Source organism: Triturus cristatus, chromosome 1_1 (assembly GCF_964204655.1).
Source record: "Triturus cristatus chromosome 1_1, aTriCri1.1, whole genome shotgun sequence".
NCBI classification, from domain to species: Eukaryota; Metazoa; Chordata; class Amphibia; order Caudata; family Salamandridae; genus Triturus; species Triturus cristatus.
The window spans coordinates 1,284,820,260-1,284,845,254 of record NC_140579.1 but is presented as its reverse complement, the minus strand read 5'-3'; the positions used below and the strand labels follow the sequence as shown (position 1 = coordinate 1,284,845,254).

Below are 24,995 nucleotides of genomic sequence, written 5' to 3'. Positions count from 1 at the left end.
GTGCCCAATACTCAGTGCAATATTAAAGCTCGGTAACAAAAGGTATTTCACACCCTCTTGAGTCTCAGGTAAGCGAGGCAACACAAAGGGGCCCATTCGTATTGGCGGGCGGACATTATTCTGCCTGCCACCCTAGCGGTGCTGGGACCGGCCGCCAGTGGCACGGCGGGCCCGCACCTGCAAATAGGATGCCACCGTGGCGGTGGCATCCTCCATTCCCAGCATTGTGGCGGGCAGTGCTCACAGCACCACCCGCCACAATGCTGGGAATGCACTGTGTGCATTGTCATGCACAAGGTGACAGGCACCACGAGGTGCCTGCCACCGTGTGCATTGTCATGCACAAGGTGACAGGCACCACGAGGTGCCTGCCACCATGTCCATGACAATGCAGGGGGGTACCATAGGTACCCCCCCCATGTGCACCCCCCACCACCCCAATACCCTGGGGGCCCGCAACAGGCCCCGACAGCAAACCCCGCATGCCCGATGCCGCCACGGAAAGGCACGTTTCCGCCTGCATCCTAATATGGATGGCGGTGTCATGCAGACACTGCCACCATATTGAGCACCTTTTCCGCCCGGTGGAAAACCGGCGGACGGTCTTTCCGTCCGCCAGGGACCCCCCCACCATACTAATATGGCAGGGGGGAAATGGGTGGCGGGCGGGGAAGGATCTAGGGTGTATTGCCACCGCCATGCAGGCGGTGGCCATCCACCCAACATCCTAATGGACCCCAAAGTATTGAGCCTCTGTAGAGTGTTAAAGACAATGGATGTACAACTTAAAACTGCCATTCAAAATTCGACCTGCAAGTTACACAAAACAAGTAGATGCTTGCACACACCGCAGTATATCAGATTTGTAAATCAAAAACACTACACAGGTTTTTTTAGTCACTATATAGGATGTCACCTGTAAGGGACCACTGAAAATGAACACTAAATTAACTGTGATAGGCATATACCTATTATGAAGCTTAAAACAGCTACAAAATACGAGGCATAATTTCAGACGGGAAAGAAGTTTCCGTCATCATTATCAAATGGACATAAATTCAATTGAGCCAATTCACTAGCTGCACTGTTAACAGCCAAAACATAAGCAAGTAACATCCACTGGAAATCTTAATGGTATGTAAAGGGCAAGGTTCCTATATTTCTATTCCAAAACGAGTTCTCTTTGAAGGTGACATTATAAGAATGCTTCCAAAAAAGACACTCAACTTTCCTGAGGCCAACACATTATGCATAAGAACTACAAATTAAATAATGAAGGGACTGTTCTAAGCGTAAACAAGCGTACCCCTGGGTGAAATTCTTGCAACTTTTTAGGTACTCTAAATTTTAAAGCTAACGAAGCTCATAGTTTCTTCTACTCTGATGACACTGTGTAAAGGCATTGCATATAACTTGCGGACATTAACCACTTTCTCTGAAATTCACAATTCACTTTAACTAATCCCCACCTAATGAGGTATTTCTGGATTAAATGAAACATACGTTTCCCTATCCTCCCAGTGCCATTCTTACCCTTTGTGTTCCGCTAACACCCAACCTTCCTATCTGACAGTCTTCTCCAACAGCAACTTTCAAAAAAGCAGTTTTTCCCACTTATACTCTACACCTCACTTTGTTTGTAGTTGGGCATGTTTCTACAGAAATGGAATTCTTGTTCAATGACATAATTTCAGATAAAGACACTACATTTTCACTGTTTCCCCTTCATTATCAGCTGCACCCAACACTATTTATCACGGTGTTCTATTACACACTTCATTCCTAGGGATACCTGGATCTACTCAAGATTGGTTTTCCTTTAACTTAAGTCCCACTCCGCCTCCTGTCAAGGTGTAGTTGACCTCTTTCTTAATTCTTTACACTTACGTCAGTTCCTCAACAAGTGATTTCAGCAATATATTAGTTTTTTATTTCTTCCATTATTAATGGCACAAACAGACTCCCCAACTGAAAGTAGTGTGGAAGGCTGTATACACAATATTAAACGTTGTGTAACTGTTCTGCTGGAAAATTAGAATCGATACAGGGGAAGGAAAAAGGCGAACAGGAGGGGGTTATATCTTCATTACAGTTTGATACCATCCATGGAATGCGGGTACATCAGTTTATAATCTGTGTAATGGAATACTGAGGTGAGTTAGGAGAGCTGATATGGATAAGAATTGCGCATGCTTGAGGAAATTCATTTAAAAAAAAAAACACAGTCCGGTGCAGTTTATATGAAATGAACTCACCAAAATTGAGTTTCACAAAATTAAACACATTTGTGTAGCAAAATTATTGCATGGATTTGATGCAACTTTAAAACAGCGTTATCTCCTACAGAGGAGAGGTATTCAGCGGTGAAGAAGGAAACCCTAGGTGTTTGGAACACTGGAGGCAATTTGTTTTTGGGGATATGAAGTATTAGTTATGTGCGATTACAAACTGCTTGTAAAACTTGACAACCCACGAGTTGATGAATGTCACTTACAGAAACACCCGTTTATGAGATTAGTTGACTATAACAAAACAATATAGTATGTAGCTGGTGTAAATAAATAAATAAAAAGGAGGTTGATTGCATTATTATACTTCCATTACCCTTAGTTGAAGTCCCTAGAGATGCTTGGGAAGAACTTAATGTTGTATGGATAAGACCGTAAGGTGGTGAAGCATTCAGAGTAAGAATGGTGTACTACATGTGAAACGGATGAGGACTAAAAAATGGCTAAGCAATGGGTAAAGAACGGTTGGCATGCACAAGTATAGTTAAATAAACAAACAGTTATATAGTTTTTGGAGGGGTTCGGGATAAATTTTCAATTATTGTTGAACGCTGTTTCTCCAAAATGTTTGAGAAATAGGATTATGAGGGTCATCTGGGCAGTGTCAAAATTAAGAAAAGAGTGAAGTAAGGGTTATTGGAGGCCACGGATGAATGTCGAGATAGAAAGGGTTGCAAGATAACGTCTTGAATGTAATAATGTGGATAAGTCATAGGTCACCCTTAAGCCTCCTTTATTTCCTATTCCCTGCCCTAATATGGCATTGGAAGAAATTGTTATGGATATAATGGGACCAGTGGTAAGTGAAGATGTGATATGGGTGCACATTCTTGCTGACATGGATTCGTTTTCCAAGTGTCCGGAAATAATGTTTGTGGGATGTGCTGATGCTTTAGCTGTGGTTAGATTTAAGGATAGTATTTTTCCAAGAGAGGGCTTACCAAAAAAATAATTACGGACAATGGTGTTCAGTTTGAAGTAGAATTGGTACAACCATTTTAACAGAATAATGGTATAAAACAACTTACTTCAGTTTATCATCCAGAAGGAAATGGCGAAGTGGAGCGATTTAATAGTGTCTTTAAGGGGATTTTGAAAACTAACAAACAAGGTGTGGGAAAAATAACTGGGAAATTGAAAAACTGTATGTACAGGATCACTTCTACTGTTAAGTGATCTAGCCCATTAACCATTATGAGAGGGAGTGTTGCATTTACTAACGATATTCAGAGTTGGTTATCTGGGTCAGAGCTTAAAGTTGTAACCGGATGGTAACTAGAATGGCTGAAAGAGCACAAGAGATTTATAAACACGTTTATGACAAAATGTATGAATTACGTTTTGTCAGGCTGGAGAGAAGGAGCGTGTGAAAAAAAACTAGTAAGAATTCAGAAGGGTAAATCAAGGAATTTTTCCTTAATTCAGCTAACCTTGACGATGGGTGTGTATAGCACGAGCAGAAATTCAAGATGTAGGATGGTGTCAGGCGGTAGTGAGAGGAATGGAAATTAAAGAAAACAAAAAAAAGGTATAACTGGCTGGATGAAGATGAATTTCGAGATGATAAAGGAGGATGCGGTAGAATGGATGAGTATGAAGATAGGGTGGTTGAGGAGCCTGTGTAGGAATGATGAATTCCAAAGCAAATGTGGAAGCAAAATTAAACTACCTAGTTATCTGAACTAAGTTGTACCGTAAGTTATTGAAATCTATTTCTTCAACACGAATGAATTATTTCTTGTGTTAGTATTCTCATTTAGTCAAAATTGTTATTGGCATCGTTTTTTTTAACGTGCTCCTTGGTATTGGTGCGCATACGCTTCAGAGAAATAATAAAAAATGAAATACTGGTAAACAAAAAAAAAATGAAAAACGGGAGTGTTATTACAACACCCACACTTGTTCATTCATAGTTACATCACATTCACAAGCACATATTCCATGAAAAAGCATCACATTTCAGATCCCTCCGCGACTCAGCCAACAACCGAGCCAAAAACGTTTTGACCTTATCAAAAACCCAAACTGCTCTCCCCAAACCATCAAGCCTGAGAATTCTTCAAAGAAAGCAGCAGAATTCGCTATATTCTTTGATGAAAAGGTCAAATCACTGGTGGATCAGGACACCCACCCCACACCCATTGAGGAGCAAAAATCCTTAGTCCCTTGGCTGCCGCCATCTCGGAAGAGGACCTCCTAAAATGTAGCCTCGAAACCAAACCCTCCTTCTGACCCCATGCCTAGTGTCATCACCATTGATTTCTACACCAATACTCTCTCTTACTGGACCAGGCTAGTTAATCTCTTCCTCAGTCAAGGCTCCATCCCTGCTGCCCTCAAAACAGGACAGGTTACCCCTCTTCTAAAAAACACAACATTAACAACTTCCGCCCCATCACCAACCTCCCTTTTCTTTCGAAAATCACAGTAAAATGTGTTGCGAAACAACTTTCCCTACATATTATGGACAATAATCTCCTTGACGTGTTCAACTCTGGCTTCATTTAAAATTGCAGCACGGAAATAGCCCTGCTGCAAGTGATTAATAATGCGCTGCATATACTCGATTCTGGGGAATCGTGCCTTCTGATTCTTCTTGACCTCTCTGCAGCCTTCGACACTGTTAATCACAACAACCTTCTTAACACTCTTCAACAGATAATGGGTGTGAAAGGCATACTGCTTAAATGGTTGATTCTTTTATTAAATGTGCGACTACTTAAAATCTTAACAGTATAAAACACATGAACAGCGCCCCCCTCCCAACCACCCTTACTCCAGGAACAACCCGGTATTCAGCTTTAAAATAGCACCGTGGCTACATGGGCTCTATTTACTACTTTATGTCCATTTAAAAACTTCAATTAAAAAATGAGTTAAAATATTGGGTTACCACCCTTTCGCATATTTACACCTGTAGGAATCAATGGTTATATAAAAATCCAACAGGGTCATTCCCTCCGTGATGTTAATTGTCATTAATAAAAGTTCTTAGCTTGCCCCCAAGTTTAATTTATGATTCCAGTGACCGTGCGAAAAACCCCTGGGTTAGGTGACGACTGACAGGGTTAGGGCATCAGATGATTTTCATTACAGAAGGACAGGAACCCTAAATTCTGCGACCTTTTGATGGGAATCAAGTGCAATTCTAATTTGATGGATAAACTTGCCAACTCTGGCAAGTAAGCAAGTTGTGGTTTCTGAAAAGCACCAGTCCAATATGGTGGAGCTCTCCCAGGAGTATATGACTTATCCAGGGCCAGTGTGAGGGAGTTGTACCAGAGTGATGAACGATCCAGTTCAGATGAGATGGTCTGGACTTGGAGATTCACAGCTTTCTGCCCAGGCAGAATACGGAATTTCATGACGGGGCATGCGCTTTGCCTCGATTTTCAGTTGGTCTATTGCTTGTTCCAACTTGGAGTGCCATGGGGAACCCCCTGCCATGAAAATGAATTTTAGGAAATATTTAAGATTGTTTTCAGGGGCTTTCAGTACTCGGATGTAATATTTTATTAGGTCCAGCAAACAAACAGAGGGGTCAGAGCTTTAGAAATCCAGCACCACACGTCACTTCTAGTGAATGCCTATTAGGTCTTTACTAAACCTGTGCACTGAGTCTAGGATGTGACCCGCATACATCCCAAAAAAGTGGTTACAAACCACCACTGTAAAAAAAGACACATAAATGACCCTGCACCCGAGAACAACAATAACTTTTACGTATAGATGTCCTAGTACATCATATTATAACAATAGCACAATATATTAATAAATAGCTTCCCAGATTAACATAACAGATGGTCACAATACTTGATTGTAGTCAAAATATTCTTTTTATTGAAAAGTACTTCATTCTTTTAAAAGCACCACACAATTGCTTGCCAAAGCGTTTCATCCCTCATGTGACTTCTGCAGGGCTAAAAGCAATTACAAAACACTATTTACAATATATACAAAATAAGAACATTCAATATACAAACACCTATAACCCTCATTATATTTCATTATTAGACTGACACAGTGTTATCTTTATTCACCATCAGTGTTGAACATAACTCATCCTTTCCATTCTAGATCAGCGGGAAGCCACTCAAAATCTCACCTAGAATTGTTGACATAGTTATTTTAGCTAAGGGAGGAAACAAACTGTATTGCCTTGCCCACTTGCGTAATCTAAACTTACGCACACCACTTACTTACACAGAAGCTCCAACACTCCACTGGAGGTAAAATTAGCTTTATTAGTATCGTAGACAAGGGCAATAAGTCACTGAAGCTAGTAAGTTCTTAGGCACCAAGTGAAACAATGAATACACCAAACTATATATATACAAATATGAGATCTTGAATATAGATATATAAACAGTTACTGTACAAAGCACCTCACCAGATGCGTCTGCACCGGAGTCTTCAACATCCCTGGCCAAGCACCGAAAACACCAAGTCGGGAACCCTGTAGAGACTGGGGCACAGGAAGTAATCTCTCCGGGCACCAAAGTCGTCCTGCAAGTGCGTCCACTCCAAGACTGAGTTCCTGAACTCCACCCCACAGACAAAGCTTTTATATTTAAATCAATACGTTTGAGAACCCTCTAGCAGGCGTTCTCGTCCATCTATCCATCATAGGTGCTGGCCGCATCTCTGCGTCAGATCCACCCATACAGACCTGGCCAGATTCTGTCTGGGTGCGCCGAGGCAAAAGACATTCCTTTCCCTATCTCCGGCCTTGGAGGGCCTTGCACAGCGCATCCTCCCTCTGTCCTAGAGATAAGCATAGAATGCACAAAAACAAGCTCAAGGTACAAAATAACCTCACAAGATATGTCTCGCACCAGCTTGTGCTGGTTTACGTGAAAAACATGTCTATGTTACTGCTGAAGTGTAACTACAGGTCAAAGCAGCACAAAATGGAAATGCAGTGCAATAAAATGGAGGATCAGAGCATCACATGGAATCGAGGTCAACATGCAGTTTAGCACGTGTAAAATGGCAAATGCAGTATATTCCAACCCTTGATTCACCCATCATACCCCATTGGCCTAAATACCATGGATCTGGGACGAAGAAGGGAGAGAAGATTAGGAATGCATTGAATACAACAATATAGTGAGATAAAAATGCAAATAATCACTATAATAATACCCAAGATATAACGAAGCTGTCCGAAATTAGGTAGCCAACCAAACAACCAATCCCACCATTCTTGATTAACGTTTTGGGTAACCCCTTCCAATAAATCTTTTAAAGCATTAATATGCGCATTGATAGATGTAGAATGATCAGATAAATTGAAACAACAGTCCATCAAAGTCCTCGCAACCGTGGTTGTGTTTCAACAACAAATAGTCCACAGCTGCCCTATTCTGCAAAACAGCTTTTCTCGTCCCTTGCACATCTAATAACAAGTCAGCTAAAGCGGCAGAAGTATGATTGAGATTTTTCACAATTAAACAGGCAAGCTTAGCAATAGTTCTTGCATTATAAACGGACAGTCCTGGCACTCCTACAATGGAAATAGCCAAACTGTTATACTCTGCTCTAGAAAGCAAGTCCATATTGGAGTCACAATCCTCAGGTAATTGAACAGCGGCTGCGAACAGCGAATGTGTGTGACAGAATGCATGGGAAAAAGCATAAGACTTAAACATGATAAGGCACAAGGTCCTCCAGTTATATTAGCTGGTATGTAAGGGTATGAAATATTGCCACACGAGAACAACCATCCCTTAGATAATTTCACATGGTTAACATGGCTAGCATGTATGATTACAGACCATATAATTGGTAACAGTACTGCAAGAACTGTCATGTCGTGAGTGACATAATGTTTGTTGATCAGTGGTCAATTGTGTGCTTTTCTCTAGTTTCAATTGGCCACACTTGCCAATTTTGGCAGGGTCACAAGTTAGTTGATAGCAAACGTCTCCAGTAGTGATTGTAGGTAACAATACTTGTCATGTTCCTCCAGAGATTAGCTGTAACCTCCGGGCAAAAACAACAGTACTCAAAGATTCAGATGTGTTTGGACATCAGTTTCCTCCACTACCCTATTAAAGTTAGTTTGGTTGAAGATGTGCAGAAGCACATGTGCAGGGGTAGGTACCGCAAAAAGACAAGTAGATATCATATCAGCTGTACTCTGAAGATTTCTCATACAGAAGTGGGAAGTGTTCAGCACATTCCCGGCAAGTAGGCCCAGATGTTATCCGGTTGCTGCAACAATGCTATCATCTGACTCGGGCAGTTGATCCCCTTCGGCATCCCCGGGCCCTCCCGGACCCCTCCGGACACGCCCAAACACAGATCACACAGCACAAGCATCGCAGCGGCAAGCCATACTGTGATCTAGAAACAGAAAACAAACTGGTATAATCACTCTCGTAAATAACATTTATCAGCAGGTACATTTTCCCACTTTTCCTGTCCGGGTCTCATGATGACAAGGATATTATCCCTTCCCTTAGCGGTTAGTTCTGCAGGTTGAGGAGGTTTGTTTGGGGATTCTACCCATACTTTCGCCCCTGGGTTCTTGTCAGTAGATCCGAACCCGCCCTTTCCTCGCACAGTTAGAAGGGCTGGGGCCGTCCCCTTCATGACATTTCCTACATAAACCGGCATGATGACCATTTGGGCAACTCGGTCACCGGGTTGCACAATCAGATCAGTGTCTCCACTGTTCAATAGAATAACTTTGATCTCTCCCTGGTAATCGGCATGGACCACCCCTCCCAAAACCTGGATGCCTTTAAGGGCAAGCCCAGATCGAGGAGCGATCAGTCCGAAATGCTCTGGGGGAATTTGAACTCCAATTCCTGTCTCAATCAAGGTAATGTCTCGTGGTTGCAGTCGATAGAGTTTCAGGGCATGCAAATAAAGACCAGCAGCCTCTGGTGTGGCACGATATGGAGCTAAAGCTCCGGGAGCTCTGTCCCAATACAGAATCGTGTTTGTGGCCACATGAGGCTTGATCTGCAAAGCTGGGGTCAACATGCGCATCAAAGGAGTCTCTGCATTGGCAAGGGCTCGGTTGTTCAAAATTTGCAATGCATCAGCCAAGTGATACCTCCACCCCCTTCAATGACCCATGAGACAACTTTTTCAACTGCTCTTTCAACAAACCATTCATTCTCTCAATCAAACCCGCTGCCTGTTGGTAGTAGGGTATGTGATAGATCCACTCAATGTTATGCTGCACACAAAAATCTTGCACCATCATTCCTTTTATTGTGTGACCCATTGTCACTTTGGACCTGCAAAGGAATTCCGTAATACAAAATCAACAAATTCAAAGTTTTCAGAGTGTTAGACTGGGTTGCTCTCTTGCATGGAAAGGTGATGATATAGCCAGAATAGGTATCCACCACCGTGCATGCATACTGACATCCTCGACTCATTGGTCCGATGAAATCAATTTGCAATATTTGCCCTGGCAACTTCCCTCTACCTAGGTGGCCTCTCACTACCTGTCGAACTGGTCTGTGTTGGGTATGCTGACAAACGGGACAGTGAATGATCGCAGTTTTAATCAAATCTAGGGGAATATACATCCCACTAGTTTCTGCCCACCAGCTAGCGGCTCGCTCGCCCAAATGTCCGCTTTTCTGATGCGCCCGTTTAGCCATGCCCACCAAGTCAGAATCCTGCGTCGCCACCTCAGCTTCACGAATTCTCGCTTCTTGGTCTGCAAAGGAATTGCACCAACGCTCTAGTGAGTCAGTCGGGCAATGAGCATCAACATGATAAGCTGTGACTGTACTCTGGGACAACAATTCCCAAATCTCCTGCCACAACTCCTTTCCCCAAACCTCCCTATTGTGAATCATCCAATTGTGAGTATGCCATGTGGGAAGCCAAGTGGCTAACCCATTGGCCATAGACCATGAATCAGTATAAATGTGACATGTACCAGGGAGCTCTTGCTTTAAAGCCTGGTAAACCGCGTACAATTCTGTGAACTGACTACTTCTTCCCTCTCCAGTAGTCGACAGCAACTTTTTGGTCACAGGATTGTATGACACTGCCTTCCAATGTCTTAGTCCCCACATATCTGGCTGAGCCATCAGTAAACCACACATGTCTTTTGTCCTCCGCGGACAACTCTGAGAATGGCCAGCCCCATTTCACTGGGGACTCTCGTACTTTGCGTACATCTTGCAACATTTCTGCATCTGCTACTGGAGTCTGCGCCACTTGTTCATGCAGCACTGCGGTACGTTTAGGACCCACTCGTGCTCCGTCTTGTATGTACCACTTCCACTTTATGACGCTAGCCTCCTGTGCATGCCCAATCCTGTGTGTCTTGGGTGAGCTCATCACCCATTGCATGATAGGAATTTCAGGTCTCAAAAACACATTGTGTCCCAAGGTCAATTGCTCGGTATCCACCAGAGCCCAATAACATGCCAACAACTGCTTTTCGAAAGGAGTATACCGCTCTCCAGCATCAGGTAATTTCTTTGTCCAAAACCCTAGGGGCACTTTCTGCCTCCCGTTTTTGCCACAGGCTCCAGGTCGCATACTGATCCTGGACTGTTACATTCAAATCAATGCTTCCCTCTCGTATGGGCCATAGATCCAGGGCACGCTGTATAGCCTCCTTCGCTGACTCAAATGCCTGTTGCTGGGCCTCCCCCACTCAAACTCATGCTTCTTCCATGTAACCTTGCACAGAGGGGCTAAAATCTCACTCAAATTGGGAATGTGCTGTCTCCAAAAACCAAATAATCCAATGAAACGCTGCGCCTCCTTCCTGTTTCGCGGCACTGCAAACTCCTTGATCTTTCGCCTTACTTGTGGCAGCACCTCTCTATGCCCCTGATGCCACTGAATACCTAAAAACTTCACTCTGGGAGGGTCCCTGCACCTTCATTGGGTTAATCACCCACCCTTTGCTTTGCAAGTGCTCTACCATTCTTTCTAGTTGAGCCTGCACCTGTTCTTGGGTCTCTCCTTGAATCGACACATCAATGTAATGACAAAATTGTACCCCAGGAATAGCTCATCCAAATGCTCTGCCACCAACCGGTGACAGATTGTAGGGCTATGTAAATACCCCTGTGGCAAAGATGTAAATGTGAACTGCCTACCATTCCATGAGAAGGAGAATTGTTCCTGGGACTTGGGGGCCGTTGGAATCGTGAAAAAAGCATTGGCAATATCAAGTGCCGCATACCATGTCCCATTGTGTTTCTGAATTTTCTCAATCAAAGTGATGGTGTCGGGGACCGCGGCAGTCAACGGGGGTGTATGCTTATTCAGCTCGCGGTAATCAACATTCATGCGCCAGCTTCCATCCGGTTTGCGCACGGGCCACAAAAGGTTATTCCACGCCGTGGTAACCGGTCTCACAACCCCCGCCTACACCAAGTCCCGTATGGTTTCGGTAATCATCATGTCCCCCTGTGATCCTGTACTGCTTCATGTGAACCACTTTTGTTGCTTGGGGCACCTTCACTGGGGGAATCTTCAAGCGCCCCACCCTCACAGCAACCACCGAGAGGTACGGCTTTGACCCAAACTGATAGCATCCGTCATCTAAATATAGGGTCATACCTTTCAGAATGTCAATACCAATGATGTACTTGGGAATGGGCACAATCAAGACAGTGTACGCTCTCTTGGGAAGTCTGCCTATTTTCATCTGAATTACCGTTTGCACTGCTGGTGTCTCCTGTCCACCGAAACCCGTGATAGTAAAATACTGTCCTTTAAATTTTCGTGGATTGCCATGTATCAACGTGGCCTCCGCTCCGGTGTCTACTAAAGCCCGCACCTCCTGAACGTTTCTATTTTTCCAATAGATCTCAACCATCACATGCGGTCTATTATCTTTGCGAGCCCATCCCTGCACCGGAACTTGGCCCATTTCCTAATCTAACTTTTGCCTGCGCAGCTCTGCATCTGCCCGGCGCAGATCTGAATACAATATCGGGTAACCCTCAGGGAACAACAACTCCTCTTCCCAGTACCCATCTGAATCTGTGCAATCTCTGTCCCAACCTTTCTCTTTTGTCACCCTCGCATGAGATTCCCTCTCTCTCTCTCCGGACCTGCTTTATCATGCTTCTCCTCAAGCTCTGTTTCCCTGCGACTTACTTTGTTATCTTTTCTATTCACATGCCTACTCCCCTCCTTCCTATCCAGTCCTCGCTTTCGGTACATTTCCCACATGCTTTTGGTCTCAATACCATCCATCTCACTCCTTGACACCCCATCCTTTAACAGCGCCGAAAACATATCACGTCGGGTCACTCGGTTATTGTCAGTGCGGGACTCTGAACGCGAAGTCCTGTCTGGCTTGGTCCATTCCCCAAGCTCTCCCAGCTCACGGACCGCCTTGACTACTTCTCCTATGGTATTACCACTTTGATTAATTAACAGTCATTATCACCGCTTTGTATGCAGGGGGTGCCAAACGAATGATTTTGTTCCGCATGGACACAGTCATTATGTGACCCATCAAATTATGCGTCTCACTTATAAGGATAGCCAGCTTCATCCCCTCCTCCTTAATTCTCTGCGAGGCATCTCTTAGGGTAAACCATGGTTTTCCATTCCCAGCCCAATCTGAATCTGTGGGGTGCTTATGACCACACCCCTGTGCAGCTAGCTGCAACAGGGTAGTTTGGTCATCACCGCGGAAAATCCGGAAGTGTCCCTGCACAGTGGGATCAGTACTGAGAGTACAAAATTTGGCAGCATACCCTCCGTCTAACATGACCCCAGAAGCGCCTTGATCATAAAGGCGCACCATCCAAGTTAATAGTGCCTCGCCAGGTTTCTGTCTAAATCTCTCTAAAATATCACTGATCTCCTGTTGAGTAAAATCCTCCAGACTATTTAACATAACTCCATCCGGGTTATGTGGACTGGTTTGAAGTTTCCGTCTTAGAATGGGCTGCACTTCCACTCTCTAACTATTCTTTACCTCCTCCTCCTGTCTTTCTCTCTGTAAAGCCTGCTCTCCTTCTGAGGAGAACTCTGATGATTCCCAGATGTTAGAGTCCCAGGTGGATGGATCAAACTCTAAGCCTGCTTTGGCAATCGCTAAATGGACTTTTCGCTTACTCACTCTACCCCTCCTTTTCCTGTATTCAGCGACACGGACTGCAGCCCGTTCTGCTATAGTCTGATATGTTTCTAATTTGTCTTGTAATAACTTATTCGGACAGGAAAGCATCGTAGACATATTCTTAGCTTCAACGAGTTGTTTTTCTAATCTCAACTGTTACAGCTGCAGAGATAAGCATTTGTCAAAAACTTGACGGTAGGCATGCAACAGAGCCCAACCTCGACGGCTCACTTTCCATAATTCTTTACCTTTCTCCACAGGAACCTTCCGTAAACAAATTTAAAACATCTTCTGGCGTTGCTTCGCCCAAACAGTCAAACCAGCTCTCACTTAATCCTGTGCTTTTAGAGTACTCGCGCGCCAGCGCGGAGTACGGCGTCGCCTCCCATCCAGGAATTTGCATGGGGGCAAAAGGAATTTCACTTGGTGCCAAAGAACCAAAACCACCTTTAGTCTTTTTAAACATGTTACTACCCGCGTTATTTACGTATCCTGCCGACTACGCCAAAATGTATTGCCTTGCCCACTTGCGTAATCTAAACTTACGCACACCACTTACTTACACAGAAACTCCAACACTCCTCTGGAGGTAAAATGAGCTTTATTAGTATCGTAGACAAGGGCAATAAGTCACTGAAGCTAGTAAGTTCTTAGGCACCAAGTGAAACAATTAATACACCACACTATATATACACAAATATGAGATCTTAAATATAGATATATAAACAGGTAATGTACAAAGCACCTCACCAGATGCGTCTGCACCAGAGTCTTCAACATCCCTGGCCAAGCACCGAAAACAACAAGTCGGGAACCCTGTAGAGACTGGGGCACAGGAAGTAATCTCTCCGGACACCAAAGTCGTCCCGCGAGTGCGTCCACTCCAAGACGGAGTTCCTGAACTCCACCCCACAGACACCGCTTTTTATAGTTAAATCAACACGTTTGAGAACCCTCTAGCAGGCGTTCTCGCCCATCTATCCATCATAGGTGCTGGCCGCATCTCTGCGTCAGAATCACCCATACAGACCTGGCCAGATTCTGTCTGGGTGCGCCGAGGCAAAAGACATTCCTTTCCCTATCTCCGGCCTTGGAGAGCCTTGCACAGCGCATCCTCCCTCTGTCCTAGAGATAAGCATAGAATGCACAAAAACAAGCTCAAGGTACAAAATAACCTCACAAGATATGTCTCGCACCAGCTTGTGCTGGTTTACATGAAAAACATGTTTATGTTACTGCTGAAGTGTAACTACAGGTCAAAGCAGCACAAAATGGAAATGCAGTGCAACAAAATGGAGGATCAAAGCATCACATGGAATCGAGGTCAACATGCAGTTTAGCACGTGTAAAATGGCAAATGCAGTACACAGACCATGATAAAGGTATGAAAGAGTACATAAACTAGTCTCTCTGTTGCTTACTGCTAAAAAACTACAGCGCAACAATGCGCCCTTATATAGACGATAGCCTTGAAACAGGATACAATGAAGTAGATTATATTTAAGATACAATGTAACAGATCATGTGTCATTTTTGATCTGTTCTCTCCCGAGATGATAGCTCTGAAGCAGGATACAATGAAGTAGATATATATATATGATATAATGTAACAGACTATGTGCCTTTTTGTTTTGTTTCCTCCCTTAGCTAAAATAACTATGTCAACAATTCTAGGTGAGATTTTGAGTAGCTTCCCGCTGATCTAGAATGGAAAGGATGAGATATGTTCAACATTGATGGTGAATAAAGATAACACTGTGTCAGTTTAATAATGAAATATAATGAGGGTTATAGGTGTTTGTATATTGAATGTTCTTATTGTGTACATATTGTAAATAGTGTTTTGTAATTGCTTTTAGCCCTGAAGAAGTCCCATGAGGGATGAAACGCGTTGGCAAGCAATTGTGTGGTGCTTTTGAAAGAATGAAGTACTTTTCAATAAAAGGAATATTTTGACTACAATCAAGTATTGTGACCATCTGTTATGTTCATCTGAGAAGCTATTTATTAATATATTGTGCTATTGTTATAATATGATGTACTAGGACATCTATACGTAAAAGTAATGGTTGTTCTCGGGTGCAGGGTCATTTATGTATATTTTATTAGGTCCCCCTGTAGTGCCAAGTCCAGTCTGTTCAATCCTATTTCCAGCCTTAGCCTGATGTTCCTTGCTTGTCTAGGAGCTTGTAGCACGGTCTTATAAGCTTTTATCTGATGACTTTCTCAAGTGCTCCTGGGAAGGCTAAGTGACCGTAAGTGATTGGTTGAATTAGTTTTGCCCTAAGTACAGTCAGCATGGGTTCTATAGATGGACTTACTAGGCGATGGCTTAGACGTCTGAGAGACAGAATTATTTTGCTAATTCTCAGAGTTAACTCCTTTATGTGTTTGGCTGCTTAAATGGTTTGCCTCATTCCTCTCAGACAGATCCCAAATGATCAAGATAGCAAACAGTTTCGTCTCTATTGGTGGTAGGTCAAGGCATCCCTTAAAAGTTCTATCCTTGCACCCGCTTTGTTTAATCTCTATCTGGAACCATTAGAAATCTCCTAAGTAAATCTGGGATCCACTACCATCTCTATGCAGATGACACTCCATTCTCCCTCAAGATGTCTTCCGCACATGATCTCTCACTACTCAACTCTACTCTCAACTCTATTCACAACTGGATGTTAGTTCACAACTCATTCTCAATCCCTCCAAAAACTGAATTCTTCCTCCTATCCACCTCTCTCTCGCCTCCTCCTGTTCAATCCTGGATAGATCAGCTGAATTTACTCAACAATAAACCCATCATTGTCAACAGCGCTAAATCCCTAGGTGTCATACTTGACAAAAAAACTCAACCTAATCTCCCACATCAACTCCATTGCTAAGAACGCACGTTACCAGCTGCGCCTTCTGGTGGGGATTCGCCGGTTCTTCCAAGAAAAAGACCTAAAAACCTTGGTCCAATCGCTGGTTCTCTCTAGACTGGATTACTGCAATTCTCTTCTGACTGGCCTAACCAAATCTCACCTCTCCCCCCTCAAATCTGTCCTCCATTCAGCAGCTCGCATTATTTCACGGTCCAAACGAAGTGACCACATCACTCCTATCCTGTCTTCTCTTCAATGGCTTCCCATCGAGGCAAGATCTATTTACAAAACTGCCTGCATCACCCAACAAACATTGGCATAGCCAATAGGTCTTGCCTTTGGGACCTTATAAGTGTTTAGACATGCAAAAGTTGATGTTGTTGCACCTAGGATATTGTACTGCATAACTAAATACTTATATGGTTCCAAAGGTGAGACCTATTGGCTATGCCAATGCTGGTTTGTAGTAAAATAGAATAGAGTGGTGTTTAACAAATAACGTCAGAAGGAGTCCACAAGTTAAACGCTCTCTGCTGACATCTGTGAATGTTCAGCTCATGAGTTTAAATTTTGCAAAGACTTCAAGGTAGGTAACTTGTGTGATAGAAAAATGCCTTCTTGAGAGTACACATTCTGAGAAATGGTGTGCTGCAATATATAAAGCTCATTTTCAAAGAGCGAGAGCCAGGGAAAACCAGCAAAATCTGTGCATCAAGCATTCCAGCAGACATTTCACATGTTAGTTGCATCCTTGATTTTAAACTGCACCAACAAACTCTAGTACGTTACTTTTTGAAAGAACATATCACACTGCCAGAGAGCTTTGGCATGGGGGAGAAATACCAATGTAGCTTGCATCTTTAATGGGGACCACTGCTGTCCAGCTTTTAGACTAAGCGCCCAGGGGCTTATTTACAAGCCCCTTGCGCCACTGTTGCATCACTTTTAACATGGGAAAAGTGACGCAAAAGTGGCGCATAGGGCTTGTAAATAGGCCCCCCAGTGCGTACATTTTCCATACGAATGCCGCATTGACGCGCTTGTTTCTGCACTGTAAAGCCTGTTCTTTTTGTTGTTAAATGGGTGTGTTTGTAATGTTCGGGTGGGACACTCAAAACATTTCCTATGTAATGTTCGGGTGGGACACTCAAAACATTTCCTATCAGTTGTTTATTTCAAATATTCTCCAGAAAATGTAATACACTTCTGAACTTAACTGAAAGAGAAGCACACACGATTAATCTCTGCGGAGGCCTGCAGAAAATAAATTACATTTCTCCCTGGGCTTAATTAAATTGTATTAGGTGCCATCCAGGGTCACGGAGGAGGAGAAGGGAGGAAGCAGAATGGACTGTGGGGGAGGGAGGGAAGGGTTGTTGAACACAAAAGAGCAACAACAGACAAAGGGGGCAGACGCAGTGTGAGGACGCACCAACAACAAGTGGATGGTAGTTTTAAAGCAGCATGTGGGCACTGGAGGAGGGCTGGGAGAGTGCACTTAAAACAAGCTGGGTTTGTGATAAGCATCACTGAGAGCTTGTAAAGCCCGTGCGAGGAGAGGGCAGGAGGCAAGCCACTCAAGCTGCAGCTTTCACTTCAACTCACCTTTCCAGCCCCAGTCGAGTTTGATTTGTCTGGGTCAGGGACCGTACTTTTTTTATTATTCATGGTGACACACTCCCCCTGCCTGTGACTATCCTAAGCAAGCTCACAGGCCCTCTTTAAAAGTATTCGTAATAAAGAAGCTGCAGGAGGGATGTGACTGTACCGATGAATACCCCTGCAACTACTGAACTCAAAAACACACTAGTGATGGTGTGTGATGCATCAACAGGATATAACTGTAACCCTCTGATCATGCACATTCAAAGGATACTGCTCACTTGTGCATGCTTAGTGTGGGGTAATAGATGACAGATGAGTAAACTCACATAGACACTACTTCCGTGCACATGCTCAGTGTATGTTTAGTACATATGACCCGTTCAGACAAGATACAGTATATTCAGATGAATGGTTGCGAGCAGCCGCCCCTTCACTAATCAGGAAGATACAACTTTTTACTATATCGCATTTTAAAAAGGGGAGGGCATTTTTTCCACTTCCCATGCTGCCTCCAGTCGACACATGTACACATACATAGGAAAAATGCATAAAGTTAAAGCACATAATTGCAGGGTCTGGAATCAAACCGCTGGCACTGAGATTTGTGAACTGTTCTGTGCATCAATCAGAAGACAGGGTACACAAGCCATCTAAAAATCCAAACATAAATGTTGCCCAAAAGCATACTTGAAATACGTGCAGCGGCATGCTCAAAAGATAAGGTAAAAAGGTATCTAAAAATCCAAATACATAATGCTGCCAAAAAAAGCACACTTGAAATGCGTGCGTTAGGAGAATAGCTAAAGGACAAGTAGGGTACAATGTGAGGAAAAATACTGGCACAGAAACATTCACAAAACAAATGTATGGGCTGCTAATAAAACAAGCAGGAAGTGGGATAAGGGAGGGGGGTAGGCGGAGAGAGGCACGCAGGCTGACAAATGGTGTGCAGTTTTGCGGCCGCTTTGATGTTCTCAGTGGCCGCGCGGCTCACTGAGAACATCAAAACGGCCGCGAAAGTGATCACGCAGGCTGACAAATGGTGCACGCGCCCATGCACTGTAGTTGGAGGCCTGAAAAGCCACTAGTCTGCACTTTCAAATCCCGCTTACTAAAACTCTTGACAGAGCAGCGCTAAAGTGCTGGCTCAGGCGAGACCTAAAAACCCTCGCACACTTTCTCCCCTCGTTACCTGGCGAATAAACTGAAAATGTCTGGAGGCTTGAGACCTTCTCTGAATGCGGAATAGTTTCTGCTTGAGCCCCCCCCTCCTTCAAAAGGGAAAGATCGATGGCTCAATCGTTCTCAGGTAATGCGGTGAGAATCTGGATCTCGCTTCATCCATTGCTCCGCGCCACCACCTCTATCCGGATCTTCAAAGCTGACCTCAAATCTCTTCCCTTTCAAAGACACTTTCAGAACTAATACCTTCATTCTAAGACCCCTCTAGGAAGTTTGTTCATCATTGTAAATTTGTAATATTTTCTTGTACATTCCTCACCCTTGCTTGCTGTGTTTGATATTGTGTTCTTGCCTTCTATGGTTTTACCCTACCTCTTCCAGTCTCCTGTTTATTTTGGTAACGTTCTATTTTGTAACATTTCTCTCATGTAACGTAACTGGTTCTATTGTACAGCGCTCTGACACCTCATTGTAAATTTGTAATATTTTCTTGTACATTCCTTGCTTGGTTTTGATATTGTGTTCTTGCCTTCTATGGTTTTACCCTACCTCTTCTAGTCTCCCGATTAATTTTGTAACGGCTCCTGTTTATTTTTGTAACTTTCTATTTTGTAACATTTCTCTCATGTAACGTAACTGGTTCTATTGTACAGCGCTCTGACACCTTCGGGTAAAGTGCGCGCTATATAAAAATGCATTTAATAAATAAATAAATAGATAAAGACCTCCTCCGCAGCATCTCGTTAACCTTACAAATCAAATTGAACCCCTAGTTGCAACTCTTCATGTCATTATACAGCTCGACCCATCCACTACAGGAGATGTCATATAGATAGCATAGTGTGCAGTAACCACCTCTCCCTTCAGGAGAGTCACCTTGTTGTTGTACTCCTCGACGAAGCTGCCCAGGGCCAGCCGGAAGCGCTTGTCGGGACGGACGCTCCAATTCATGGCGTAGACAGTCCACGGCGCCTCATACTTGTAGATTTCCTTCCGTTTCCCGTGCAGGGACATTGTGAGCCCTTAAGCCTCCAGCAAGGCCCCTTGCTCTCGGAAAGGGCGACTGGGAGGCCTGTTCTGTTGATAACTCCGGGGTGAGGCGACAGAAGCTATCTCCCAATTGTCCCAGGTACCGTAAGTTCGGGCGACTGTTCGACACACAATGGGGAGGATGGCAGAGACCGTTAGGCGCGTGAATACAGAACGAAAACCGAACCACAAACGCCAGAGCTTCAGTGCGCGGTGACGTATAGAGCGCCCAGACTTTCTAGTCACGCGCATGCGTACGAGCAGATTGGGGGAGTTTCCACGGTTACCTGCGCCAAGCTGTGGGTGTTACCGCAGCCAGCTTTAGGTGTGGGGCCACGCCCTTCTTTCCACAGGGACTATGTTAGAATTAGCTACACCCAACATGGGGCTTCGTCAGTCCCATTGGCGGTGCTCGGGCACCGGAGTTTAACGTGCTACAACCAAAACACAATACATTCACAGTGCGCATGCTGTTCTGCGCAAGCGCGTGAATGGAATCTGCGGGGTTGACGGGTTCAGATTTAGGAAGAACGTAAAATGTCTTTGCGCGCGAAACAAGTTCGCAAAAGGTATTCCTGGAACTGAACGAATAATAAGGGTGTGCATGTGGGTGACGGTAATTCCCGGCTACGTACCGGCACACATAGCTGCCAAGTTTTCATATGCTCATGTGTGACATTTCTATGGTTTCAGTAGACTTATGAGTGACATTAAACTGCCAAATGTGTGACACTTGAAATGACGCTTACTCGTGAGTAAAATTAACCAATGACTTGCATGTAAACAGATAAACATCAGAAATTACACCCTTTTGAAAAACGGTTAGTTCTAACATATCTTGAAACTGCTGCAAAAACCCTGAAACAGGTTAACACTTTCTCCTTAACACTTACTTTATAACACTAAATCTCTGCAGGCTTTGCTGCAGCCTATTTTACACTGGGTGTACTACATTTTTAAAGCAATGGTTATATTCACAGTGCTTTCAGTTTCAGGCTGCACCTTGTAGCACTATGATGCAGAAGTCACTATTTCCCACTGTACCAACCAGGACTCAATTCTGTTTCTCTCTAGCTGCATACCGAATCTTTGCAATTATTGCAGTAACCAATTGACATTTCATATAATTAACTTAATTGTGTGTCCTCATGTAACGTAACTGGTGCTATGTAAGGCGCTCTGATACCTGATTGGATTCGGGTCAAGTTTGCGCTATATAAAACTCTGAAAAAAAAAAAGAAAATTTAATTTCCCATCAAAATCAACTTGTATGATTTGCCATTCAGTTAGATGTGTGATTATTATGTATGTAGTTACCTAAAGATGAAAGACCAATTAAATACCATTCATTCTCTGTGTGAAATAAGTAACCCTAAGCATTTTTTGCGTCACAGTTTGAAATATAAATTAAGAAAAACCTGCATACCCCGGACTTCCCTTGTGCTGCAAACCCTGTAACAAGGCAAATGGACTGGTTAAATAATGTAAACATTAACCTGAATTTAAAGTGATTCATTTTTAAGTGGGATGGGAAGTTAAAGCTGGATACATTTTAAGCTTGATAAAAACAGAAGCTTTCAATCTAAATAAAAAATGTTAGATTCTTTCAAAGGTGTGTTCCTGCAGAAGCCTACAGACCAATCTGCAGCTTGATCTATGGGACTCCCCAAATTACTTCTTTGATTCTTGCTTTGACTCTAGGCATATCATGCACTTGTGCTGTTCACAGAAGGTTAGCTGAGCTATCTTCCACAACACTATACATTTAAAGGAGCCGCTTGTGAATAGCAAAATGAGTGTGACCTTCTCGGGCTGCTGCCGAATTTGAAAACATCCTGCCTGCAGTCAGAAAGTTACTCTGGGCCCCACAACACACGCGGAACGCAGATAATATTTGTTTCTTTATATTTTATGGGTGCAGCCCCCTCCCTTGCAGTTGCAACTGTCTGCCAGTTCTGGGAGTTGCTCAGTGGGCTGAGGCTGCAGGACAACTGTGATGAACACATCCTGCCTGCTGACAGACACTTTTTTCTACACTTGAGCACAAACCATGGTCTTCTCAATGCTGGAGTGTGAGAAAGTGCCATCTTTCTTGCATGGTATGCCCCCACTTTTTGCTGAATTGCTGAATGTACTTTGACTGAGTGTGCCCTGGACTCCTGCCAATCAGGTGCCCAGGGCCTATGTTCCTTCCCTAAAACACACAAAACCCAAATTGGCAAACCCTGGCCACATGTCAGCCCCTGGTAAATGGTACCCTAGGTACCCAGGGCCTTGTGACCAGGGAAGGCCTCTAAGGGCTGCAGCACTCATTGTGCCACCCTTAGAGGCCCTGTACCCTTACACACACACACAGCCTTTGCAGGCTGGGTGTCTGGGTGCAAGACAAAACAAAGAGTCGACATGGCACACATCCCTGTGTGCCATGCCCATCACCTACACTGCCATTGCATATATCAACCACCCCTCTAGCTGGGTGCCTTATGCCAATGGTAGGAGCCCTGTGCCCCTACAGTACCCAGGTCCATTCCTGGGCACTGTAAGTGCATTGCTGCCATTTAAGAGTACATGGTGCTGAGAGCTCGTCAAACACGAACTCCACAGCACCATAATGGCAACACTGAAGACTGAGAAGTTTGGTATCAAACTTCTCAGCTCAGCACATTAAAGCCACACTGATGCCAGTGTGGGATTAATGTACCAAGCACCACAGAGGGCATCTTAGAGATGCCCCCTTAAACCTAACCTACAATCCACGTCTGCTCTGAGGCTGCCTAGGCTGCCACACAGCAGACATGTTGCTGGACCCCTGGGTGGGAGAGCCCCTGCTCTCCTGGGCCTGCAACAATGCACATCCTGGGCGAGGTGCTAAATCTCCTCCCCCAGGATGGGCAGGGGGAAGCTTCAAAGGCATGCCGCCTCTGTGAGCTTCCCCAGGCCACTGTAACCCCCCACTCTGGCGGGAAGCTTGTCCGGAAACCCCAAATAAAGACAGGGGATGTGCCAGCCTGCCAACCCCACCCCTCAGGTGGGGTAGGCGAGGTGAAGCACTTCTCCGGGCTCTCGCCATCTTGAAGATGGGAATCCCTACCCTATCAGGACTAGGCTACTGCCCCCCTCCCACAGGAGAGAAGCAGGATAGGGGGTGTACCCACCCCAGGACAGGGACCCATTGGTCCCTACCCTTCACCTACCTGTAACACCCCTAAATCTAGTATTTAGGGGCACCCTGAACCTTCCTTCCCCAGATTCCAGATTCCGATATACAAAGAAGAGCAAGAAGAAAGAAGACCTGCCCTGCAGCTGCTAAAAAGAGGAAGACACCAACTGCTTTGGCCCCAGCCCTACCGGCCTGTCGACCCTCGAACCTGCTCCTGCTCCAACCCGGCATCTCTTGTGGCCAGCAACCTCACAAACCCCGGAGGACCTGGCTACCTTTTGGCTCTAAGCCCCTGGGACTCCCATGAGTAGAGGCTCTACTCAAAACCTACCTCTAATCCCTGGCAGCAGCCCGGAACCGCGAACCCAGCACACTCTGCACCAGCCAAGCCAGTGCCGGAGGGAACAAAGACCACGAGGACGGCCCCACGGCGAATGTGACCCCGAGTCCGGCACCCAAGGACCTCCCTCGATACTCCTGAAGAAGCCTGCAGCCTCAGAACAAGGTGCCCCGCCTACCGCGATCAACAGAGGGTAAGATTTCCCGACACCAAAAGGCACCCCTGCACGTGGCGCCCCGCGGCTCCCTGTGCCCAATCCCGGGATACCTACCTATCCTCCAACTACCCAACTTACTTCTCGAAGTGGTGGTGGCACCTGAAGAATCCTCGTCCCCGAGCTTGCAGTCTTTTTCTAAACCGGAGATTTCCCATTGAAATCAATTGAGCGCCCGAAGGCTCAAAAGCACCCTGCGCCCAGCCGCCCGAGTGGCCCTGGCAGTGCAACCTCTACACCTACCTACTTCCCCACTTGCCCTGAGTAACTGACCAGGAGCCCAGCTCCCACAGCCGCGTGGCTTGCTAGTCAGCAGCCACCAACCAAGGCCCCCCCTAACCCTCATAGGATAACATTGGGCCTAACTCTCTCTGCACCCGGCCGCCCTAGAGTCGCTGAGGGTGAACCAACTGTACCTACCTGACCCTGGGGGACTCCTGAGTCTATGCCCGGAACCTCAGCTCTGCCAGTCGAGTACTTACCTTTAAACCGATAACTATTTTCTTCATAGGGTAACATTGACTGGCTTTTTTCTGAAATTTCTTCTAAGTGTGGACTTTTCAAATCTTAAAATATTCACCAAAAATCAGCCGAGTAACGAAAACAAAAATACTCACCTGCTCTTAGGTGAGCTCCCAGTGCTGGATCTTGGTGCCCAGCACTGACTCTGAAAAATAATTACAACTGTACTTACCAGTAACCCAATTTTCTCCCATAGGAAATCATTGACTGTTTTTCTGTGAATTTTCTTCTAAGTGTCAATTTTTGCAATCTTTAAATATTCTTTAAAAATCGTATAATATTTCAAAACGTAATTACTTACCTGTTTTGGATAAAGGTCCCAGTACTGAGTCTAGGTACCCAGTACTGGATTACAAAAGTAACGAGAACATACTGTACCTGCAATTTTCTTCCATAGGGAATCATTGACTGTTTTCTCTGAAATATTTTCTAAGTGTCAACTTTTAGAATAGCTAAATATTGTTTAAAAATCATCACAGTAATTAAGTCGACATTCATCACTTGATTCTAAGTACTGACCCAGGACTGAATCTAGGATCCAGTCCTGGAATTCCAAAAGTAATCTGTTGCAAATAACTTGAAATTTCCATTGAGCTCAATGCATTATTGTGTTTAAACTAGTGTTGCCTATTGCAACCACTTGTAACTGTTTACAAAAGTCAATTGCATATTGCAAAAGTATTTATATAAAGCATCTCATTCTGAGAAAGTATATTTTAA

The 24,995-nt window shown here is 44.4% G+C and overlaps 1 protein-coding gene across 1 annotated transcript in view; it reads right to left on the bottom strand.

The window, feature by feature from the left end:
* The window catches only part of LOC146871970 (DDB1- and CUL4-associated factor 7), a 559,819-nt gene extending 539,499 nt beyond the window's left edge, over positions 1-20,320 (bottom strand). The window contains exon 1 of the mRNA XM_085652619.1: positions 19,887-20,320. Within this exon, the coding sequence (XP_085508745.1) occupies positions 19,887-20,024 (138 nt within the window). The 5' untranslated portion in view covers positions 20,025-20,320. The remainder of the gene's footprint in view (positions 1-19,886) is intronic.
* Between the last annotated feature and the right edge of the window lie 4,675 nt (positions 20,321-24,995).